Consider the following 23,903-nt stretch of genomic DNA (forward strand, 5'->3'; position numbering starts at 1 on the left):
CTCCATCACATTTCAACCTCATCTTCATCATCTCCAGCACCGTACCATTGTCAACACGTGGAAACAACATGTCTACTTTTTGTATAATAAAAAAAAAAAGTGAAAACATCCTACCCGATGACATCATCAAAAGTTTAAACATTTTAAAAACAGTGATTTTAGAACACTATGAGATTGGCGGTGACGTGGGGATCAAGAAAAATAGCCTCCCTCTGGCTAGAAACTCGTTGAAGGTTTTGAAAATCACTCACCAATCTACACACAATACCCCATAATGACAAAGCAAAAACAGGTTTTTAGAAATGTTTGCAAAAAAAAAAAAATGAAATATCACATTTACATAAGTATTCAGACCCTTTACTCAGTACTTTGTTGAAGCACCATTCGCAGCGATTACAGCCTTGAGTCTTCTTGGGTACGACTCTACAAACTTGGCACACCTGTATTTGGGGAGTTTCTCCCATTTATCTCTGCAAATCCTCTCAAGTTCTGTCAGGTTGGATGGGGAGTGTCACTGCACAGCTATTTTCAGGTCTCTCCAGTGATGTTCGATCGTGTTCAAGTCCGGGCTCTGGCTGGGCCACTCAACGACATTCAGAGACTTGTCCCGAAGCCACTCTTGCATTGTCTTGGCTATGTGCTTAGGGTCGTTGTCCTGTTGGAAGGTGAACCTTCGCCCCAGTCTGTGGCCTTGAGCGCTCTGGAGCAGGTTTTCACCAAGGAGCTCTCTGTACTTTGCTCCGTTCATCTTTCCCTCGATACTGACTAGTCTCACAGTCCCTGCCACTGACAAATAGCCCCACAGTATGATGCTACCACCACCATGCTTCACCGTAGGGATGGTGCCAGGTTTCCTCCAGACGTGACGCTTGGTATTCAGGCCAAAGAGTTCAATCTTGGATTCATTAGACCAGAGAATCTTGTTTCTCATGGTCTGAGAGTCTTTAGGTTCCTTTTGGCAAACTCCAAGCGGGCTGTCTGGCTACTCTAACATAAAGGCCTAATTGGTGGAGTGCTGCAGAGTTGGTTGTCCTTCTGGAAGGTTCTCCCATCTCCACAGAGGAAATCTGGAGCTCTTTCAGATTGACCATCGGGTTCATTGTCACCTCCCTGACCAAGGCCCTTCTCCCCATTTTTGCAAGTCTTGTCGTAGACAATCGGTTCAAATATAACGCTGACAAGAACTTGTGAAATCAATTAGGCTTTTAATACAAAGTATATCAAAGCCGGAATGGTCCGCGGAACACACACCCCGCTTCCCAGCCCCGGCTCCAGTCTTTATACACATATAGCATATGGGTCCAACCCATATGCAAATAAGCATACTTCCCTTAATCCTTCCTGCCACCATTATCTTTTTAGTTCAGGCTTCCTGCTTGTTCATGCCTACTAACGCCCATATCTGCTTTCAGTTAGATTATAATAGTGGCCAGACCCGTGCTTGTCTTAAAAATAATATATGTCCATCTATCCTATAGGCCTATGACTTAGCCCTGTATTTAACTCAGTGCCTCAGCATGTTCTCTGGTATGTGTGCCCTTATTGGAATCGGCAGACTATGTGTCTCTTCTATCATTAGTGTGTCCAGTTGCCTTAGGCGCCTATTTCTCTGGTATGTATGCTCTTAGTGGAATGGGCAGACTATGTGTCTAGTCTGTCCAGTTGCCCTAGGTGCCTATTTCTCTGGTATGTGTGCCCTTAGTGGAATCAGCAGACTATGTGTCTCTTCTCTTCGTGTGGTCTGTTTTTTAATGTTCAGCTGTCCTATGCCTTTATGTGTTATCTATGTGTCTCATTTACTCCTACAAATCCCTCCTCTGGGGCTAATTAGCCACATACATTATGCAAATATGACTTTGGAATGGTAAATGAGAATACCTATGATGGACAATAAAATAAACAAACAAAGTAAAGCATATAAACCAACTGGACCAAACATCTCCAATTTGTTAATGTGAAATAGGAGTAAAAGATCAAATCAGAAACATTAAAGAAAACCTAACTATACCAAACATTTCAACATTATCCTCCCTTGCAGACACCTACCAACCTTTGTTAGATGATTAAAGACATAGTCCATAGACACTTGTAACCGGAATACCCTCTGTTACCTAACATGTTTTTGTAAAATGATCCTATTTTTAGAAGGCAAAACTAACTTTAATTAAAAGAAAATATATATGTTCATCGATATATATCTAAAAATTCAAAGAAACATACAAAGAACACAAAGCATTAGGAAAATTATAAATGCTAAAACCCCATTATCTAGGAGCACAGTCCTCATCCTTACAAATAAGACAATCTCCTCTTTGACACTTGACACAGAAAAAAGGTTCTGGGTGATGGTTATGACCATCCTCATGAATTTTTGTACACCACTTGCAATTGTGACGCAAATGACACTTTTTGTGGACATGTATAAGTAAACATTCATCTGAACTGGGTAATTGAACATATACATGGAAACCATCCTTACGAAAATCGTGACACGCATGACCACCCCCCCCCCCCCCAATCACTTCATAGAGACAGTTAGGGTTACCAAAGGGGCAGTCAAGAGGTCCTCCAACCGCATTGCAAGGCTTTCCATACTTATTGGTATAATTGCCTGGGCTTCCCGGTACAGGATCAATCACCACAGGAGGGTCATCTCTCCTTACAGACATCTGTTTAACTGTTGTCTGAACCACAATTGACTTTACCAGGGGTATAACACAACAAAATGCAATACCCAGAGCCAATAACCCTCCTCCCAACATGATGGCCATCCTAGCAAACATGGCTCCCCACTTTCCTAACGCTAGGTCCAACCAATCCCATACATGAGAGTCTAAACCAGCATTAGCCTTTACTTCTGCTCGTAATCCTTTGAGTTTGGCCATAGCAATATTGGGAATAAAGGTGCAACAGTCATCCCCAAACATGACACAAACTCCACCCTTCTCCGCTAAGAGCCAATTGAGAGCCTGTCTATTTTGCCAAGTCATTTTACTGGTAGCCTGTACCTGTTCCCCCAATGCCGTTAGAGCCGAGTCAGTATAGTTAATGAATCTCTGTTGGTTATAGTATATATAATTAATCCACTCTAAGTTCTTATTTGATGTTATCCACAAGAATATAGATTCAAATCCTGATTTAACCTCATCTCTGGCCTTGAAATCCCAAGGTACACCTCTAAGCAGTCCAATTGCATTAAGGTATACCTCAGGATCCTTCTCATAAGCCCTTTTAACTCTAGGTTTAACATAGTCATCATGGGGTGATTTAATAATAGTAACCTATTTAATTGCTCTAACTAAGGCACAAAGACCAATCCATCCATCAGACAATACATTCAACAGTTAGTTTCTGGATGTGTGGAAAGAACAATCAGCAATACCTCTGTCTTGATTTTTCAACATAGTAAGAGATGGCGCAACCTGAGTTATGTGACCACACAACCCTTTTCTATTCATAATCAACCCTTTATCATTACTTTTACGAACTCCCACATTCTCTAACACCCAAATAGTATCACTTCTACAGTGGTGTTTCCTACATCAATTCCTTCGGTGTGGTGTCTGTAAAAACATTCATATTTTCCTTTAACCACGGTACCTCTGTCTAATTGAGGTACATTTAATTCAGTTCTAATGTTATAGGCAGCACAATCATTGTCTCCCAGCATGGTCTCATTCAACATAGTTTTACCCCTAGTGCTTACCCAGAGCAATCCTACATTTTATGTCACACAAGGGAATAGAATACTTTCTATTGGTACAATGGTCATTTTTCCAACTTACACAGTTTTTAAATTATGCTGGTTCAGAGACTATTAAAAGATCAGACAAAGGTGATTTTCTACACAAAATACAATTGTCCATTCTGTGTTTGTTTGCCATATACTTAGCCCATTCGTATCACTCGTTCGTCACTCCTTCTCGTGTGGTGTCCTTGAGTGGTTCTGATTCTGATATATCTAATTCTGTTGCTTTTTCAATGTTCTTATCTTGAGGTAGATCATTAGAGTTTATCAGAAAGTTCCAAATGTCAGTAAAAAACTCTCCTGACTCTGATGTCTCAGGTTGCTTTGTGGGTACGGTGGTGTGCTTGGTAAGGGAGGTCGATGTCATCTTAGTGGTAGCTACTGTGGTCATCACAGCAGCCGCCACCCTTGTTGTTGTCACAGGTTCTTCCTGTTCAGGTGCAGGGGTAGGATCAATCTTAATGACCGTGGTGCTACTCCCTTCGGTCACTGTTGTTCTTGTTATTTCAACTATTAATTCTTCACCTTCAACTGGTTCAATCTGATTCATGATGAGCACCCTCTCGTCTTTTTCTTTGATTAATGTCAGGTCACATCCTTTCGGATCCCAAACGACTTGTCCCTTTGTTTGGTAATGGGTCCATCCACAGAGTGCCATCTCCGGTAAGGGTTTGATCCTTATGATTGAGATAGACTTCAGTTCTCCTGCTTCTGTTATAAGTTGAGGTGGAACAGAGATTCTAACCTTGTCAGTCTTTTTGGATTGTTCGGCTGATTCCTTTCTTCTCTTCCTGCTTCCACCATACGTCTTGATTGTGCATGAGTCTGTTGTTTCTATACTAGCATTCACTGTTACTTCTGTTATGTCAATGTCATTATTCTTTTGTTGTTCTAACTTCAATTGTCTAAAGTAGACCATTCAAGAGCCGAAAAGTCAATTGTGGGGAAATCCCCATTTTCTTCAGCTTGCGGGACTTTTCCTCCACTTTCTTCACCTGAGGCTCCCTCCTCAGGCTGGACTTAGCTTCCATCTGGAAGGGTTTCAATTTTAGGGAAGAGATGTTCTCATTCTGTTCCTTGTGAGGCCTCTCCTCCTCTTCTGGGTGCATTAGTCGGTGCACCTGTCCCATTTTGGCTTTCACTTGATTTGCTGTTTTCTTGGCTCCTCCCTGGCGTCTCAATCGTTTCCGCTGCTCCTGCTCCCTCCGGGCTCCCTCCTGGTGAATCAGCATCCTCTGTGTCCTCATCTCTATATGGTTGTATCCTTCTCTCTGTTGGGACTCAGGTGCAGTGGTTCAGATGGTACCATGTCTGGCTTCCTTTCACTTGGACGGTCGTTCTTGTTGCTTTGGCCACCTCATAGGGTCCTTCTCTCCTCGGTGGATCCCACTTCCTCCGGAACACTCGAACGTGGACTAGATCTCCTGGTATCACTGGGAGAGGTCCTTCTGGTCCCCTTGGATCATCAGACGCGGAACCTCTCGTCCTGGTTCAGGTTTCTGCCTTCTTTCTGTGAGGCATTCATACTTAGAGACTTATGGCCTCTGTTCTATGATTGCACCATACATCCTCTTACTTCCATCACTCATCACACAACAAACTGACATTCCATCTGAAGCTGGCGAACCCCTCTCCTTCTGGTTTCCTAAACATAAGACTTGGAAAACAACAGACAAAGCATAACAGTATTGACAATGTTATGTGTTATGCATAAATATATTCATGAAAACTGAAATCTGAGACCATGACAATTCCCACTCTCTCTTCACCTGACTCTATGCCTCCAGGATACTTTTCTGCTGGACTCCACAAAAATAAAAGCCCTAAAAAGCTTCCTCATGCTTCCACCCAGTCTTCCCCTTTTGGCCCCAGGTTCTGAGAGGTGTTCCCAAATCATGTCATTTTTTACTTAGTTTCCCAACTGCTCCATTTCAACTGATAATCATGTGCATAACCTTAATCAACATTATCTCTTCTTGATGTAATTCAACACTGTATATGCTTTCACATCAATTCCTTTAACATGTTTGTTTAGAGTATAATATCCTATCATCTATTCTTTTTCACATGATGCATTAAAAAATGAAACAAGTAGCCCCCAAACTCAACCCAGTATGTCTATAGTGGAATCTAGTCTCTCTCTCCCTCTCTCTGATTCCACGTCCTCTGTCATGGTGTTTTCAAGCTCACCCATTATTCAGCTGGACCTCACTTCTTGTGAGACTTATGCACCCACCAAAGAGAGACATGAAGAACTTTACCACTGCAGTGTTGTAAGAAGTATACCACCAGCCTGGTGTATCTTGATGTACACTCAGTCTCCAGAATGCAGCCCAAGCCCTTCCATTTCTGGCTGTTTTTTCCTGAGGACATACACACTAACACATGGGTTATTTCCTGACAACAGACTTTCTTCTTATAGCAAGATCACTAAATCTTAATTTTTAATAACAGCCCTATGTAAACATTCTGCCTCAAATACCTGGCTTCCTGCCACAGAAATATTCATAATGATAGTCAAATGATGGTCCCTACAGCAACTGCTGTACAATAACATGTAATCAGTCAAGTGTCTTCCAGTTGGATTAATATCCAATCCTATCAAAACTAAGTCATAAGTTTCTTAAACTTTTGCTCTAGTGTTCAAAATGCCACCACTTATTATTTTTACCATTTTACCATTTTTACCATTTTATCATTATTTTATTTTTACCATTTTACCATTTTACCATATGTGAATTGTTCTATTTACTTTAGAATTGTCCCTATATTTTACACAGCCAGCTGTCTTTCCTTTTCTGTGAATTATCTCTATTTTTATACATAGTTTCTAGAAACAACACCCCTTCACTACCATTAACTTCATTTATGAGCCCCCTCATATCCCCAATGTAGTCACAGTTTTTCTAACCCATAACAGCCATTGTTTGATACATACTTAAAACATTCTTAAATCAATTTATATATCATTTATATCAGTATCAGTCCCTCCTCAGGAACATATACACAACCTTATGTTCCTCAAAACAAAAATAAATTGACCAAACGAGAAAAAAAAAAAAAACATTATAATAATTGCACATTTGCAATATTACCACTATTTGTAATGTAATTAAACCTGGGGAAAACGTCCATCTGTTTCATTCTATGCCAATGTTATTGTTGGTCTCTTTCTTCTTCATCCTTGGGTATCATCGCACAACAGACTACCTTTTTATTCAATTATATTATTACATTTTATCATTACAATTCCAATGACATTATAAAACAAAAGAAACAAAAAACCTTTAATCTAATATTCTGTAAGTTTTGTCAACCACCCTGTCTCAGGATTAGTTTCCAGAGCTTCCCTAGGCCTATTAAATTTAAACAGTTCTATATCTAAATAACTAAACAGTTCTTTTTTAAATACATTTTCCAACCCAATATTCAGGATAACAGTCCTTAGTGTTTACTTTAACTCAAATTTGACCTTATCTATTCAATACACATCATCCCTTTAATAATTAACATTTATACTAAACACTTTTATTACCAGTATTATCTATTTTCCCAATAGCCCTTTTGTCTCAGTTTTTCTCTCATGAGTGGCCTGGTAATAAAAGGTCAGTACCCCAATTCCTTTAAGTCATTATTCTCCCAACAAATATAATTTTAGCATGTCTATTTTTAGATACAGTTCACAGGTCATCAGACAGTTGTCCCTCACTATTCAGTCGGTTAGGGTGGGTTTGAGCTCCACACCCACTTGTGGTGATATTCTCTCCCATGCCTTAAAGCATTCTGACGTCACCTTCCATGATAACTCCCTTATTCTACTGGTGATTTCTCAGACGAATTACAGATGATGTATTTATCAACATAACCCCAGAGACCCACACTCCAATAAACCCTTTGGAGTAACTTTCATCACTTTTTATATGCAGAATGAACAAAGCACATTTGTGTATTTACCCAAAGACCATAACCCCAGGGAACTGATATTTTTTCAAAGTAATTATACACTTTGAATAGAGTCTGGTGTTTCTTAATTATTTTATAATTAAATCCCACCTGTTCCAACAATTTCTAGTGAAGGTGATCAGTCTTTCACAGGAAATTCTTAGGATTCAGGGCATTTTGACACCATTCAAATGTTTCCACTCCCCTTTCTTTAGAAACAACTTAAATACATTTTTTTTTTAAATGTTTCCATCCTTCTGCATACCCAATTTGAAACTGAATTGGAAAAAACCCTTCCAATAAATCTACTAATGCATATTCATTCCCAGTACATGGTGTACTTACTAGTGAACCATAGGCCAATAACACACTTATCCAGAACTCCATTTTTTAGCCTTATCCAGATATTTTTATTTTTAAAGCGGCTGACTTTAACTAACTGCTTTCCACAGTAATGCAGTCTCCAATGACATTTTGACCAGAGAAGATTAAAACCCTTTTTTTTTTATTCTTTCTGGAAAAGAAAGTGTACATATCGTTAATATTCACAATGTTACCTTTTAATCAGCAAACCAATAGTATTACTTATACATAGATTTTATTCTATAAGCATCTTAACCGTTCCAGAGAATGGCGGTATAGAATGTCTAACAATTAAAATTCCATCGGTACTCTACTAGAAGTTAGGTAAAAACATGATCTAATACTTTTTTCATCACATATAAACTGTAATCTCTATGAACCACTCATTGATCAATTAGAGACTATACACCGCCAAGTGAAAATTCCATACCTACTAACCTCAAACCAATTATTTGTTTGTTATTTTGACAAAGATACAAACTCTTGTATAGCGGCATTTCCTGCTATTGCACTAAGTTCTAGTGTCACCTTACACTAATTTTCGAGACTATGTGTCTAGTCTGTCCAGTTGCCCTAGGTGCCTATTTCTCTGGTATGTGTGCCCTTAGTGGAATCAGCAGACTATGTGTCTCTTCTCTTCGTGTGGTCTGTTTTTTAATGTTCAGCTGTCCTATGCCTTTATGTGTTATCTATGTGTCTCAATTACTCCTACAGTCTCATAGTAAAGGGTCTGTATACGTATGTAAATAAGGTATTTCAGTTTTTTATCTTTTATACATTTGCAAAAATGTCAAAAAACTGTTTTCACTTTGTACTGTGTGTAGATTGTTGAGGGAAATTTTAGTTTTGAATACATTTTAGAATAAGGCTGTAACGTCACAAAATCAAGGGGTCTGAATACTTTCTGAATAGACAGTTGTTTCGTGCTGGAGATGATATATGATTTTGGAAAGTGGCCAAGTTGATTAACCAAACCCAAATGTGCTCAACCCCTGTAATAGAAAACAGAGGGAGGTCAGTAAATCTTGTCAGTCAATATCCTCTGAGCAGTCGTTAAAAAGGAGGTTGCATGTATCTCTCTACTACAACATGTTGATATATGGAGTACCTGTGTAATAAGACATCTTTGGATTGAACCAGCCATTTCTCTCTATGTCTGTATATTCACACTGCAGGCCTTAATGCAACAACAAAAAAATCAAATCCATTCTGTATAACTGACTCTCCAAACACTGTGACCAAATTGGATTTGTGTTCAGAAAGCATTCTATGCTAGTTGTTATAGCAATGACCAGTGGTGTAATGTAATTATGTCAAAAATCCTTTAAAATCCTACTTAAGTAGGTTTTTCTTCAGTATCTGTATATTTTTGTTGTTGACTACTTACCTTTACTCCACTACATTCCTAAAGAAAATATGTAAATTCTACTCCCATAATTTATCCCTGACACCCAAAAGTACTCATTACATTTCAAATGCTCAGCCAGGACAGCAATATCCAATTCACGCACATACTGTATCAATATAACGCGTTGTCATCCCTACTGCCTTTGATCTGGTGGACTCACTAAACACAAATACTGCCTTTGTCATTCATGTCTGAGTGTTGGAGTGTGCCCCTGACTAGCAATACATTAAAAATATATATATACAATTGTGCCGTCTGGTTTGCTTAATATAAGGAATTTGATGTATAACATTTACTTTTTACTTTTACTCAAGTATGACAATGAGAATGTTTCCACCACTGTACTTAAGTGATTTTTAAACCAGATACTTTTAGACTTTTACTCAAGTAATATTTTACTGGGGGACTTTCACTTTTACTTGAATCATTTTCTATTAAATATTTTATAAGGAGATGTCATCCCATTTGAAAAATATCCTTGGCTTAGTTGGCTATAAAGAAGCAGTTCTTCAGAAATTCTTGGGAATTGAGCTTACCAGTGGGAATTCCACATAATGTCTGTTTATGGATCTTTTTTTCATAAATTACTAAGGCAGAGTACATTTTCATCATATGTATTAACTGTCCTGAAGTTGAATTTAACCAGAACAGTCAGTTTAATAAAAAATAAGCCTGTTTCAGTATCCAGATGTAACGGCAGCCTTCCTTCTCTTCAAGAGAATAGGCGGCGTAGCCAGTGCTCAACATGTTCAATTAAATGATAAACAGAGAACACTTACAAATACAAAATAACAAAACGTGGCAAACCGATACAGTCCTAGCTGGTGCAGAGAAAACACAGAGACAGGAAACAACCACCCACAAACCCCAACACAAAACAAGCCACCTATACATGATTCCCAATCAGAGACAACACAAAACATCTGCCTCTGATTGAGAACCATATTAGGCCAAACATAGAAACAGACAAACTAGACACACAACATAGAATGCCCACCCAGCTCACGTCCTGACCAACACTAAAACAAGCAAAACACACAAGAACTATGGTCAGAACGTGACACCAGAAAAAATTTAATAAAAACTATATTGAACACAGTATCACCATTTAAAAAATATTTTGTAATTTTTTTTATGCCATGTCAAGTCTAACATTATCCTCCCCTTCCTGTTTCCCCAGACTGCCCAGCGGATGTGTACATTGTTCTGGACACCTCAGAGAGTGTGGCGCTGAGAGCCAAGCCCTACGGCTCCTTCGTTGATCAGATCAAGCAGTTTGCCCTGGACTTTGTGGACCAGCTCAACACTAGGTGTGTATCACCTCCATACTGACAGTTTCAGCTACATGACTGGTATTCATTAAGAAATGATGTGGTTAACAATGGGTGTTTTCAGGTCCCTTACTTCAATTCATGACATTTGGCAACTAAACGGTAATTAATGCTACGTAGTAATGATTATGGCGAGCTTGCCAAGAGAAATCAAGTGTCACACGGGCCCCGTGTGGCTCAGTTGGTAGAGCATGGCGCTTGCAACGCCAGGGTTGTGGGTTCGATTCCCATGGGGGACCAGTACAAAAAAGTATGAATGTATGTACTTGTAAGTCGCTCTGGATAAGAGCGTCTGCTAAATGACTTAAATGTTAAATGTAAATGTTAGAGACAAGGCTTCTGGGAAACTCGCGCCTGACCGTTTATTCACCCCACAGACTAACGCAGACCAAACAATATCAATCCTCCTACAGAGGCTTCCATTGGCATACCTCCTGTTTCATTCCTTAAACTACTCTCTGTGATCATTATTACAAAATACAGTCATATTGTACCAGTAAATTCACCACACACTCAGACCCACCCTGATAAGCAACATGCAGAATGTCCATTGATAGCTGCTCTGGGCAGTAGTGTTCTCCTGACAATGTGTTGTTGATGATCATCTCAGGAGGTCTGCCTCACTACATGCAGTCTTATGAACACTGTTGTGTGTTGACCTCTGTGTGAACTGTGGTTCTACAGTGATGAATCGGGGCTGAGAGGTAGTGCATGAGAACAGCTTCTCTCCTTACATGGTGCTCAGGGTTACGTTAATATGATGCTCTTGGAAAAGCACAAGCATACTGCTGTGGGCTAAAACAGAGTCACACAGAGTGTTTCTTGTTAGTCTTAAACAAATCTACCTTGAAACAAAAGTATACACCTCACACACATGGTTATGGGCTTAAAAAAAAGAATACACCTGTACCATGTCAGATATTATCAGGTATGAAGGTAAGACCCAGGTGCAGACACGTCAAATTAACAATGGTTTAATAATCCAACAGGGCAGGCAATAGACAGGTCAAGGCAGGCAGGGGTCAGTAAACCAGAGGTGGGGCAACGGTACCGGACGGCAGGCAGGGTCAGGGTCAGGGTAGGCAGTGGTCAATAATCCAGAGGTGGGGCAAAGGTACCAGACGGCAGGCAGGCTCAGGGTAGGCAGAGGTCAATAATCAAGAGGTGGGGCAAAGGTACTGGTCGGCAGGCAGGCTCAGGGTCAGGGTAGGCAGAGGTCAATAATCAAGAGGTGGGGCAAAGGTACCAGACGGCAGGCAGGCTCAGGGTAAGGGTAGGCAGAGGTCAATAATCAAGAGGTGGGGCAAAGGTACTGGTCGGAAGGCAGGCTCAGGGTAGGCAGAGGTCAATAATCCAGAGGTGGGGCAAAGGTACTGGTCAGCAGGCAGGCTCAGGGTCAGGGTAGGCAGAGGTCAATAATCCAGAGGTGGGGCAGCGGTACCGGACGGCAGGCAGACTCAGGGTAAGGGTAGGCAGAGGTCAATAATCCAGAGGTGGGGCAAAGGTACTGGTCGGCAGGTAGGCTCAGGGTCAGGCAGAGTGGTCAGGCAGGTGGGTTCAAAGTCAGGACAGCCAAGGGTCAAAACCAGGAGGGCGAGAAAAAGAGAGACTGGGAAAAGCAGGAGCTGAGAATAAAAACGCTGTTTGACTTAACAAACTGGCAAACAGAGAACACAGGTATAAATACACAGGGGAATAATGGGGAAGATGGGCGACACCTGGAGGGGGGTGGAGACAATCACAAAGACAGGTGAAACAGATCCGGGTGTGACAGACATAGTTAAAATGTATTACATTTTGAGTTTGCATCCCACTATTACACTTTATATACATCACAGAAAAATATAACAAAACCATTTGACATTAAAACACCGGAGTTTCGGCAGTAAAAAAAAGAAAAGTTTATTCATTATGAAATGATGACAAATATGAATAACATTCCATCCATGAGGCCACTAGAGGGCGATTTGGTCATTTGACTGAAGGAAAGCGATCTACGGAGGCCAAGAGAGCTCAGCTTGTTGAACTACAAAACGCATTGGGCTTTTGCTAAGACCAGCGGCATTTATACAGATGCTGCAACTTATCTATTATAAATCGTAATAGACTTGCTTTTGCCATCCCACTGTTCGGAAACAGTGCAACTATTACGGTTAATATATTTGAGCTGTGTTTTCTGTGGCCCATACCGATACGTTTCATCACTGAATGCCTGTGTGTGTGTGTGTGTGTGTGTGTGTGTGTGTGTGTGTGTGTGTGTGTGTGTGTGTGTGTGTGTGTGTGTGTGTGTGTGTGTGTGTGTGTGTGTGTGTGTGTGTGAATCACTAACAAGCCCAGACAGGCAGCCAGTGTAATGAGTGACTGTGCGTGTCTGTTCAGTGCAGCCATTCCAAATCATTCGTCCAGAAAAGGTTTGGGGTTTACCTTTGGGGCACTGACCTGCATTCCTGACTGAGAGAAAGGTTGATATGTTATCTCCATCTACTGAAGTCTCACCTTACAGCGAAGGAGTTGTCCTCCTGAAGTTTAGAGGACCTGATGAATGACATCTTCACGTGATAAGAAATACACATATAGGAGAACAACACTTTCAGTCATGCAGGCACACAGTGAGCTTTGTCATTATCTGACATTTATTGAATTGGGGTCCATGTTTTGGAGAAGCCCTGTAATTCAAGACATTATTGTACAATAAAATAGCATCAGCTCAATGCTTATAAAGGAAGGATAAATGTTTGCAAGTATGCCGTTTGCCAAAGATGATGGTGTATCCACTAATGTGTCTGACTCAGCACAACTTCTTTGCAAAACAGCCAAAATAGTAGATTTGTTTTTGTGATGTGATCCTACTGAAGTATGCAAAATGCTACTGGCCTAAAGTTTAAAGAGCCAAAGAACACATAGTTCTAGACAGCTCCTGGTTCCTGACACGGTTGGTGGAGTATTTCTGTATCTTTCATTGACTTCATCAGAATAGCAACTGCCTGATGGTTTGATTGGGTACTGGAGAAAATAGCAGGAGGACGATGGGTGTAAATGTGCTTGGGGCTTGGCAAGACGGCACACTTGTAATAGATTTGTTCTATGAGGTTTTAGTACCACTTTCTCCCCTCTGGGAATCAATACATCATTCCCATGAACGAACTCCCTGCCTTTTAATCTGTAGACAGTAAATTAAATACTGCTGATTGAGGGGAATTGTCCCTGTAGATACCTGTAGTGCATGTAGATCAGAGGTAACTTGCTTTGTGTCACGCTTTGTGTGCCATTGTGACATAGCTCTGCCTGTACTCATCTAGATACTACCGCTGTGAGCGTAACCTGACGTGGAGTGTGGGAGTGCTGCACTACAGTGATGAGGTGAAGGTGATGAGCGAGCTAACCAGCACCAAGGAGGCCCAAGGAAGAACTCAGCTGAAGAGAGCCATACAGGACATCCGCTACATCGGCAAGGGAACCCACACCGACTGTGCCATCTCCGTAGCAACTGGGCAGCTGATGACAGGGTGAGTCCATCGATTGTACAAGGGCTCAGGGCCAGACCCAGATGCAGATGGTTTGAGTATTTGATATTTATTAGTTCAAAAAAGGGTAGGCAAGAGAATGGTCAGGCAAAAGGTCAAAACCAGATCAGAGTCCAGGAGGTACTGAGTGGCAGGCAGGCTCGGGGCCAGGGCAGGCAAACTGGTCAGGCAGGCGGGTACGGAGTCCAGAAAACAGGCATGGGGTCAAAACCGGGAGGACTAGCAAAAGTGAGAATGGCAAAAGCAGGAGCACGGTGAGAAACACACTGTTTGACTTGAAACAGACGAGATGAACTGGCACAGAGAGACAGGAAACACAGGGATAAATACACTGGGGAAAATAAGCGACACCTGGAGGGGGTGGAGACAATCCCAAGGACAGGTGAAACAGATCAGGGCGTGACAGATTGGTTGATTGAGTAGTTAGTACGAGTCAATCGGTCAATCGGTCAGTTAGTCAGTTAGTCAGTTAGTCTGTCTGTCTGTCTGTCTGTCTGTCTGTCTGTCTGTCTGTCTGTCTGTCTGTCTGTCTGTCTGTCTGTCTGTCTGCATGCATGCATGCATGTATCCATCTGAGTGTCTTACATCACATGCATTCTATCCCAATATACCATGCATGATACTTTGATATTGTGTAATACTTTCCTCCTTCACTTCTATAGTGCCCTTAGGAAAATGCTTTGTTATTTACACCTTGGAGCAGAGTTCAACATTTTGTCAGGGGCAAGTTAAAAGCACATTTCCTGCATCCTTGCATGGTAAACAGATAGACATTCAAACCTCTACTAGGGAGATGGAGTTCCTCCACAAAGCTTCTGACAAAATAAAGTCTGCTCCACAATTATACAGAAAGGATCCCGTTTGACTCACACGTTCTGCTTTGTTGTACCTCTTTCTTCAACCCACAGCTCTCCTCTCCATGGCAACAAGTACATGGTGGTGGTGACAGATGGCCACCCGCTGGACGGATATAAGGAGCCGTGTGGCGGGGTGGCATACACCGTGTCTGAGGCCAGAGCCATGGACATTAAAATCTTCAGCGTGGCTATCACTCCGCATCACCTGGTAATCAAGAGGGACTAGAATAGAGCTCTGGCTAAAAGTTCCAGTTGTAGACAGAGACCTTTGCCCTCTGTAGTGGCCATGGAAATACAATAACAAATACTGCTCAAACAAACAGGATTGGCTGTAGTCTGACAGTCTGAGTTTTTTAAATCAAGGGTCCCACTGTATTTTATATATTATATATTTATATGTAGTCTTTGCATTCTTCTCTTGCACCTCAGGAATGTGTGGGTATGTCAACATCCAGGCTGCATCACATCTGGCCGTGATTGGGAGTCCCATAGGGCCCATTATACAAATAATTAAAACAATTAAAACAGCATTTTTTTACACACACAGAGAATGTTTGAGGTAGTTTTTCAGTATTTCAGTCTCTGTCTGTCTCTAAGGCTCTCTGTCTGTCTCTAAGGCTCTCTGTCTGTCTCTAAGTCTCTCTCTCTCTCGCTCTCGCTCTCGCTCTCGCTCTCGCTCTCGCTCTCGCTCTCTCTGCAGGACAACAGACTTGGTTCCATAGCAACAGATGTACAACACACCCATAACATGTCTGCTACTAGTGAGGACCCGCAGGTTGTTAGGAACACCATCAGCTCCATAGTGTCTACCATGGTGAGTACACCATGGTCACATAGTTACCATCATACAAGCGGCCATTTTTAAACCAAGGCCCTGTACCTAAATGTCATTTACTGTAGGCCATTTTTAAACCAAGGCCCTGTACCTAAATGTCATTTACTGTAGGCCATTTTTAAACCAAGGCCCTGTACCTAAATGTCATTTACTGTAGGCCATTTTTAAACCAAGGCCCTGTACCTAAATGTCATTTACTGTAGGCCATTTTTAAACCAAGGCCTTGTACCTAAATGTCATTTACTGTAGGCCATTTTTAAACCAAGGCCCTGTACCTAAATGTCATTTACTGTAGGCCATTTTTAAACCAAGGCCCTGTACCTAAATGTCATTTACTGTAGGCCATTTTTAAACCAAGGCCCTGTACCTAAATGTCATTTACTGTAGGCCATTTTTAAACCAAGGCCCTGTACCTAAATGTCATTTACTGTAGGCCGTTTTTAAACCAAGGCCCTGTACCTAAATGTCATTTACTGTAGGCCGTTTTTAAACCAAGGCCCTGTACCTAAATGTCATTTACTGTAGGCCATTTTTAAACCAAGGCCCTGTACCTAAATGTCATTTACTGTAGGCCATTTTTATTGTTGCCCAAACAGACTATTCTAATCAAATGTCTGTCTCTTCTTTTATGGATCTGTAGTACAAGGATTCTGAATCTGTGGTGAGTTTTTTCTTCAGTCTTTTTGATACAAGCATTTCGCTACAACATCTGCTAAATATGTGTATGTTACCAATAAAATTTGATTTGATAGTTCCCGACCAATACAGTGTGATGATTGTTATTTGTGATCTCATTTATGAACAGTGATTATAACTGGGGTTGATTTATGTTTATTGTTCCTTTTCAGTGCTGTTCGTTCGAGTGCAAGGTAAGCCTGATCACATTGTCGTCATTTTTCAACATGATCTCGCAGAAAACTTCAGTACAGATTGTTTGTCTTGATTAATCTGATCTCAGTACAGTCTTAATATGGGGTCCAGTGGAGTCAGAAGTCTTTCTCATCAGTGTTCTTTGTTTCACAGGCTCCCCTGGGATCTCAAGGCCCTGCTGGTGCAGGAGGGGGCGCGGTAGGGGGCTCTCTGTTTTCCTTTTAGTTAAAACACCACATTTACATTTACCAGACGCTCGTATCCAGAGCGGCTTACAGGGGCAATTAGGGTTGAGTGCCTTGCTCAAGGGCACATCGACAGATTCAAACCATCAACCTTTCAGTTACTGGCCCAACGCTCCTAACCGCTAGGCTATCTGTCACCCACCTTAGCTATTGGGGAAAATTTTGAAAATGCCCATCGCTGCATTCTTAGATATACTTACCTTACCTCAAATTACTGATGGTTTGCTTAGCTCCAACTCTCAGTGACTAAGTAAGGGATAAGTAAGCGTTGGGGGAGGTGGAGAAGGGGGCCTGAGGAACGTTAATCAAACCCTGGTGATTTGGCTCACGTACTGCAGTTCATATACAGTAAGGATTCACAATGTAAACACGTGTGTGTGCGTGTGCGTTTGTGCACAGTGAAAAGCACATGAAACACATTACTATAAATATGCCAGACATTTATAATCACACAATATTACAAGGTCAATATCAGTACAGTGAAAGAATGAGTGAAACAGAAAGTACTGATACTGGTTTGAAACCAGATTGATTGAAAAAAATAGAAGATGGAATAGACTGGTTTATCCATAAACATGAGATTCAACCAGTGGAGGTCAAGGGTTTCCAGCCAGTCGTCTACAGTATCATGGGATGTTTTCCATGCCAGAATAAGATCGCATGGCATGTGCTTTTACTATCAGGGCAAAGAGACGTGTTTCACTCGCTAATGTACATAAGAGAAAAGAGAGTGTGTGTGTGTGTGATGGAGGCGTGCATGACTGTGTGTCAGAGTGATGAGAGCGAGAGTAAGACAAAGGGAAAGACTGAGGCTTGATTCAGTAGTATCTTGCCTACAGAGGATCCAGAGCTGCCCCTGCTGTGGTCTGGATTCAAACCAAAGGTTTTAAGGACGGGAGTGGCTTTGCGCCAATATCCAATGGAATGTTAATGAGATGACAATCTTTGCTTTACCAGGACCGTATTCCATGGGGTGCAGCGTTATGGAACATTGAGATAGAAATATATTACATAGAAAAGCCATGCTTCTATGTCATGTGGAATAGGGAATCATGTCCCCTCTATAACAAACATTTCTATGTGTGATCTGAGTGTTCTCCAGAGCCTGCCCCCAAGCCCCTGTTTACCTGATGGGGAGTAATGACTCTGGCCTTCTCTGTGTCTGATCTAATCATGGCATCCAGATGGCCTGCCTAGCCCACTGCTAGTCAACACAGCTCTTGTGTGTTCCAGCCAAGAAATGCATTAAGGAGACGAGGAGGTAGTGGAACTGAAAAAGGCTTAGTTTGATTGATTCTATTGTACAGTACCGTGTTCTGTACACAACTTCTGGCAGTCTGGCAAGTCCAAGACTTTCTTCTCTGTCTCAATAGGAAATGTGGGCCAAAGGGTGTAATGTCACACAAGTACAGTGAAATGCCTCTCTTGCAAACTCAAAACCTAACAATAAGTAAGTAAGCATACTATATACAGGGTCAGTTCCAATACCATATTTACAATGTGCAGGAACATTGGAGTGATGGAGGTAGGTATATATATATATATATATAAGAGCAAGGTGACTAGGCAACAGGATATAAGATAAACAGAGTAGCAGCAGCTTGTATGTGAGTGGCTGTGCTTGTGTGTAGAGTCAATACGAGTGTGCATATTATGTCTGAGTGAGCAGATGATGGAGTAAATGTGTGTGTGTTGGAGTGACAGTGTGTGTGTGTGTGTGTGTGTGTGTGTGTGTGTGTGTGTGTGTGTGTGTAGGGCCCTGTGAGTGTGAACAGAGACAGTGCACAATAAAAATAAAAGGTCAATAAAGACACAAGGTTAACTCAGATAGTCCATGTAGCTATTTTGTTAGCTATTTATCAGTCGTATTGCTTAGGGATAGAAGCTTCCTGTAGCTTAACACAGTTTATACAAACGGCTTCACTCAGACTCTGCTTCAGAATGACTAACACAAGAAGAGGTTGACTGATGACAATGACAAATAGATATGATTCTTTTTTTCAGGGAACTCCAGGACGTCAGGGGGTTGCCGGGAGACCGGGAAGTTTGGGAGCAAAGGTAGTATATGACACATTACAGAACATGAGCTTATCTGTCTGCTGACTGTAGACTATGGATACATTATGCTTTGTAGCATGTTTGATGCTACAGATGATGGCTACAGGCAATGTGGATCACATGTGGATCATATCTTTGTCACCCAGGGGACTGCAGGTGACCAGGGGCCCCAAGGACACAGAGGAGAGAAGGTCAGAGTGATTATTTATCTAAAATAAAAATATATACCACTTTGAATGTTTAGATTATTCATAACACATGCTGGTTAGCTATAATGTAACCTTGCCTGGCAGAATTTACAGCTATGGCGTAAATGCAATATTTAGAGACACACTGTAACGATTGTCGTAATGTGGAAGAGAGGAGGACCAAATCGCAGCGTGGTATGTATCCATATTTATTTGAATACTCTTCAATACGAACAAAACAATAAACAGAACGAAACCAACGACGCTACAATCCTGAACTATGGAACATAGAAAAAACAATGAACGCACGAACAAGAACAATCACCCACAAACAAACAGTGAGAACAGCCTACCTTAATATGGTTCCCAATCAGAGACAACGTAAAACACCTGCCTCTGATTGAGAACCATATCAGGCCAATAAGACACACCTAAACCAATGAAACACAAAACATAGACTATACCCACCCAGCTCACGTCCTGACCAACTAAACAAAGACTAAACAAAGGAAATAAGGTCAGGAACGTGACACACACTTGTCTGGCTGTATAAGGTTAGCTAATGCAATGTTCCATGAGCATTCACTTAACTGTATTGAAATATGCCATATGTTCCCAGTGTTTCTAACACCAGGATTTTACAAGTCTGGATCCGTATTAAGTGCTTAGAAGCTAAACTCTGATGTTCGTCACTCTCTTTCTCTACAGGGTTACCATGGTCCTACTGGTGACAGAGTAAGCTCTCATCGGTCTTGTGGAGAGTAATAGTGATTATAATAGTGTTTATAAACCTTGTAGTACATAAGTATATCATGTAAACAAAGAATACATCACATCAAATCATCCAACAGCCATAGATTCAGCTGTCAAAATGTTCAAACGTTATTTTGCCCTACAGGGTCCAAGAGGACCATCTGGACAAAAGGTATGTTGTTGATCTTATTCATTCATTCATTCATTCATTCATTCATTCATTCATTCATTCATTCATGTATCCATCCATCCATTCAGTCATACACATTGTCACATACTCACCAATTCAACCAGTTGCAGTGGTGGGAATGAAGTCATGTGACCCATGTGTTTCTAGGGTGAGAAAGGAGCGGATGGAGTTGACGGGAAAGACGGCCTTGTGGTTTGTTTGTTTTCTACCTCAACACACAGCCCCCGCATCATTAAATGTTTAACAAGGGTATCACTCTGTAAACTTACAAACAGAAAAACAAGGCTATCAAGGCCTCGTAAAGTGTGAGTGACCAATTAAACAGGGATGCAGGCTTCGCCCTCACAGGTCTCCCTTTATATACACCCATATTCCAGAATTATTAGAGGGGTTGAGACGAAAACAAGATGAGAATGAAATACAGATGAATGATGGCTCAGCCCATGCTGAAGGCTGTTAGTATTATGTATCACCTGTACCTTCTTCCATAGGCTCTGGACCTATTATACAGTATAGAGCAATACTTTTGTCCATCCCCGTGAGGCACTATATGGAGCACAACAGGGTGCCCAAAAGAATGATCTTAAAACCTTCCAGGTGCTGTATGGTGGATATGAGCCAGATTAATCATATAGGTGTTTTTTAGACTAAATGTTTAGCACTAAAGCCTCATTGTCACATCCCTTTAGAATCCCCCTGGGAGATTTGACGGGAAGTTCCTTAACTATAAAAAAAGATAAAGAAAAACAATTTTACTTCATAAATCGAATTGCGCTAATGGAAAAATGTCATATTCAGCAATGTAAATTGACTAATAAAAATATGTTATCACTAATAAGCATATGTTATCATTGTCTTTTTCTATACTTTTTGTCTGTACACTGTTTTTTCTGCAATAAAAAAATATATATATTTTTTTTAATTATATATAAATAAATAAAAAATTCAAATAATAAAAAAATATTTACAAAAAAATATTCAAATTGAAGATTTAGCGTGAAGACAGTTCCCACCCCCACCTCCACCCCCACCCCGGGCCCTGAATCCCTTGACATATTTCTCAGACCAGAGCAGATGTTTTTCAGAGCAGATAACTGTGTAGTAGGCCCAGATTACAAAGTACATTAGAGAGTTCTGTTTCTCTGGAAACCTTCAGTGAGGTCACTCATGTTAGTGTTATTCCTTGAAATGTGCAGTAAACTCCCACGTCGCCCTCTCTCTTTCTCTCTCTGTAGGGGGACCCTGGGGTTATGGGCCTGTCTGGTTGTAAAGGAAACGAGGGGGCAGAGGTAAGTCTATAGGAGTGATGCAAGGTCATGTAACCAGAGTCAAAGTCATCACACTCTGCTTGTCTTGTTTCCTACGGCTTTTCCTTTTCTTCACAGTCGTTCCAGACTGATCACCACCGGCCCTCCTTAGTCCCACTTCCACACTCCCCCTTTAAAAAAGACCATCTACTCCGTCCCATGTGCACGTACCCACACACACCACACTCACCACACGAACCCACACACACACTACACGCACCACATGCACCCACACACACCCACACACACCACGGCTTACTGTATTCATGACCTCCTAGACTAGTTACAGTGAAACTCTGGGAGCGTTACACCAAGCGGTCATCATTTCCCAGAATTTCCCCCCCCAAAGCCAAGAACCACTTGGCAGCCAATAGCGCTCTAGGAGCCAGAGCCAGTCAGTAGACTGACATGTACTGCAAACAGGGAGTTACAATACTACACATTATTCCCATAACTCGGTCCTCTGTCCTCAGCAGTTAAAACAGGTGTGCTTCATTCTGCGGTTGAAAGCAATTCAATTCAAACAAAATCAGAAGATGAGACAGGGTTATTTTGAGTGTGTTTTTTCTGCCATGGTTGGGGAACTTAGCCAGGCGGATAAGAACAACCCTTTTGTTGGTTTATGTCTGATTGGGGGATGAGTGGGAGTTTATTTGTTTGTTTATGTCTGATTGGGGGATGAGTGGGAGTTTATTTGTTTGTTTATGTCTGATTGGGGGATGAGTGGGAGTTTATTTGTTTGTTTATGTCTGATTGGGGGATGAGTGGGAGTTTATTTGTTTGTTTATGTCTGATTGGGGGATGAGTGGGAGTTTATTTGTTTGTTTATGTCTGATTGGGGGATGAGTGGGAGTTTATTTGTTTGTTTATGTCTGATTGGGGGATGAGTGGGAGTTTATTTGTTTGTTTATGTCTGATTGGGGGATGAGTGGGAGTTTATTTGTTTGGGGGATGAGTGGGAGTTTATTTGTTTGTTTATGTCTGATTGGGGGATGAGTGGGAGTTTATTTGTTTGTTTATGTCTGATTGGGGGATGAGTGGGAGTTTATTTGTTTGGGGGATGAGTGGGAGTTTATTTGTTTGTTTATGTCTGATTGGGGGATGAGTGGGAGTTTATTTGTTTGTTTATGTCTGATTGGGGGATGAGTGGGAGTTTATTTGTTTGGGGGATGAGTGGGAGTTTATTTGTTTGTTTATGTCTGATTGGGGGATGAGTGGGAGTTTATTTGTTTGGGGGATGAGTGGGAGTTTATTTGTTTGGGGTATGAGTGGGAGTTTATTTGTTTGCGGTCTTTTGGGAGTCTTTACCAGTCTCCCACTTGGATAGAATAATGCTAGATAAATAGTAGAGGAATGGTCTTAGTTATATCTGAAGAATTCATATTTAAGTTTAGTCTGGTTGATGTTGGTAATGACTGTTTCCTCTGATCTGAAGTATTCATATTTAAGTTCTGTCTGGTTGATGTTGGTAATGGCTGTTTCCTCTGATAGGGGGAGCCAGGTCCTCTGGGACAGAAAGGAGATGCAGGATCTTATGGATTACCTGGACAAAAGGTAACTCTCTCATACCCAGCATCTTAATTGTCTGTTCTGCATTTAATGTGTGAGTGACTTAAGTTTCTATTTCACCTTCCTGTCCACAGGGAGAGATGGGAACACCTGGGGAGCTAGGGGTTCCTGGAGTGTCTGGACCCAACGGAGTCAAGGTAATCAATCAATTTATCGATTTATCAACTAATCAAATCAATCAATTAATCAATCAGTAATTTGATCATTCAATCATCCATCCATCACACAGGAGAGCTTTTCTGTGTGGCTGTATTGTTTCATCTGTGTCTGTAGGGGGAGCCTGGACCAATGGGAGGACCTGGAAATAAGGGTGACCGAGGAGACGAAGTAAAAACACCACCACCTCAATAACTCTATTGTCAATAAGTTGCAGATTCTGATAACTGCCAGTTGTGATAAACGCCCAAATGTATAGGTATATTTTTTATAGTTGAATGGGAAAATGATGCCGTAACCAATAACGATTGGACAATGACCTCAGGCACCTGTCCACCTTTCTGTGTTTTACAGGGGGACTTTGGACCGTCTGGAGCGGCAGGCACAGAGGTTTGGAACTCAGCTAGTTCTAGAATCAATACAACACCAGGACCAGGACGAATACTGTCCACATAATCTGACACAGGAAGACACATATCTTACTAGATCACTGAACATCAGGGTGCCCCAACTGACGGCCCTAGGGCAGAATTTGGCCCGGGGGTGGCTTTATTTGACC

General features: G+C 41.3%; 1 protein-coding gene across 1 annotated transcript in view; it reads left to right on the forward strand.

Annotated features, from left to right (window-relative positions):
* The window catches only part of LOC139572276 (collagen alpha-1(VI) chain-like), a 66,643-nt gene that overhangs the window by 935 nt on the left and 41,805 nt on the right, over positions 1-23,903 (forward strand). Inside the window, exons 3-19 of the mRNA XM_071394930.1 lie at positions 10,642-10,771; positions 14,092-14,298; positions 15,225-15,381; positions 15,874-15,987; positions 16,649-16,669; positions 16,857-16,877; positions 17,032-17,076; positions 19,128-19,181; positions 19,328-19,372; positions 20,078-20,104; positions 20,268-20,294; positions 20,460-20,504; positions 21,548-21,601; positions 23,111-23,173; positions 23,263-23,325; positions 23,462-23,515; positions 23,699-23,734. Of these exons, the coding sequence (XP_071251031.1) occupies positions 10,642-10,771; positions 14,092-14,298; positions 15,225-15,381; positions 15,874-15,987; positions 16,649-16,669; positions 16,857-16,877; positions 17,032-17,076; positions 19,128-19,181; positions 19,328-19,372; positions 20,078-20,104; positions 20,268-20,294; positions 20,460-20,504; positions 21,548-21,601; positions 23,111-23,173; positions 23,263-23,325; positions 23,462-23,515; positions 23,699-23,734 (1,163 nt within the window). The remainder of the gene's footprint in view (positions 1-10,641; positions 10,772-14,091; positions 14,299-15,224; positions 15,382-15,873; positions 15,988-16,648; positions 16,670-16,856; positions 16,878-17,031; positions 17,077-19,127; positions 19,182-19,327; positions 19,373-20,077; positions 20,105-20,267; positions 20,295-20,459; positions 20,505-21,547; positions 21,602-23,110; positions 23,174-23,262; positions 23,326-23,461; positions 23,516-23,698; positions 23,735-23,903) is intronic.

The sequence above is a fragment of the Salvelinus alpinus genome, chromosome 4 (genome assembly GCF_045679555.1).
Source record: "Salvelinus alpinus chromosome 4, SLU_Salpinus.1, whole genome shotgun sequence".
Lineage (NCBI taxonomy): Eukaryota > Metazoa > Chordata > Actinopteri > Salmoniformes > Salmonidae > Salvelinus > Salvelinus alpinus.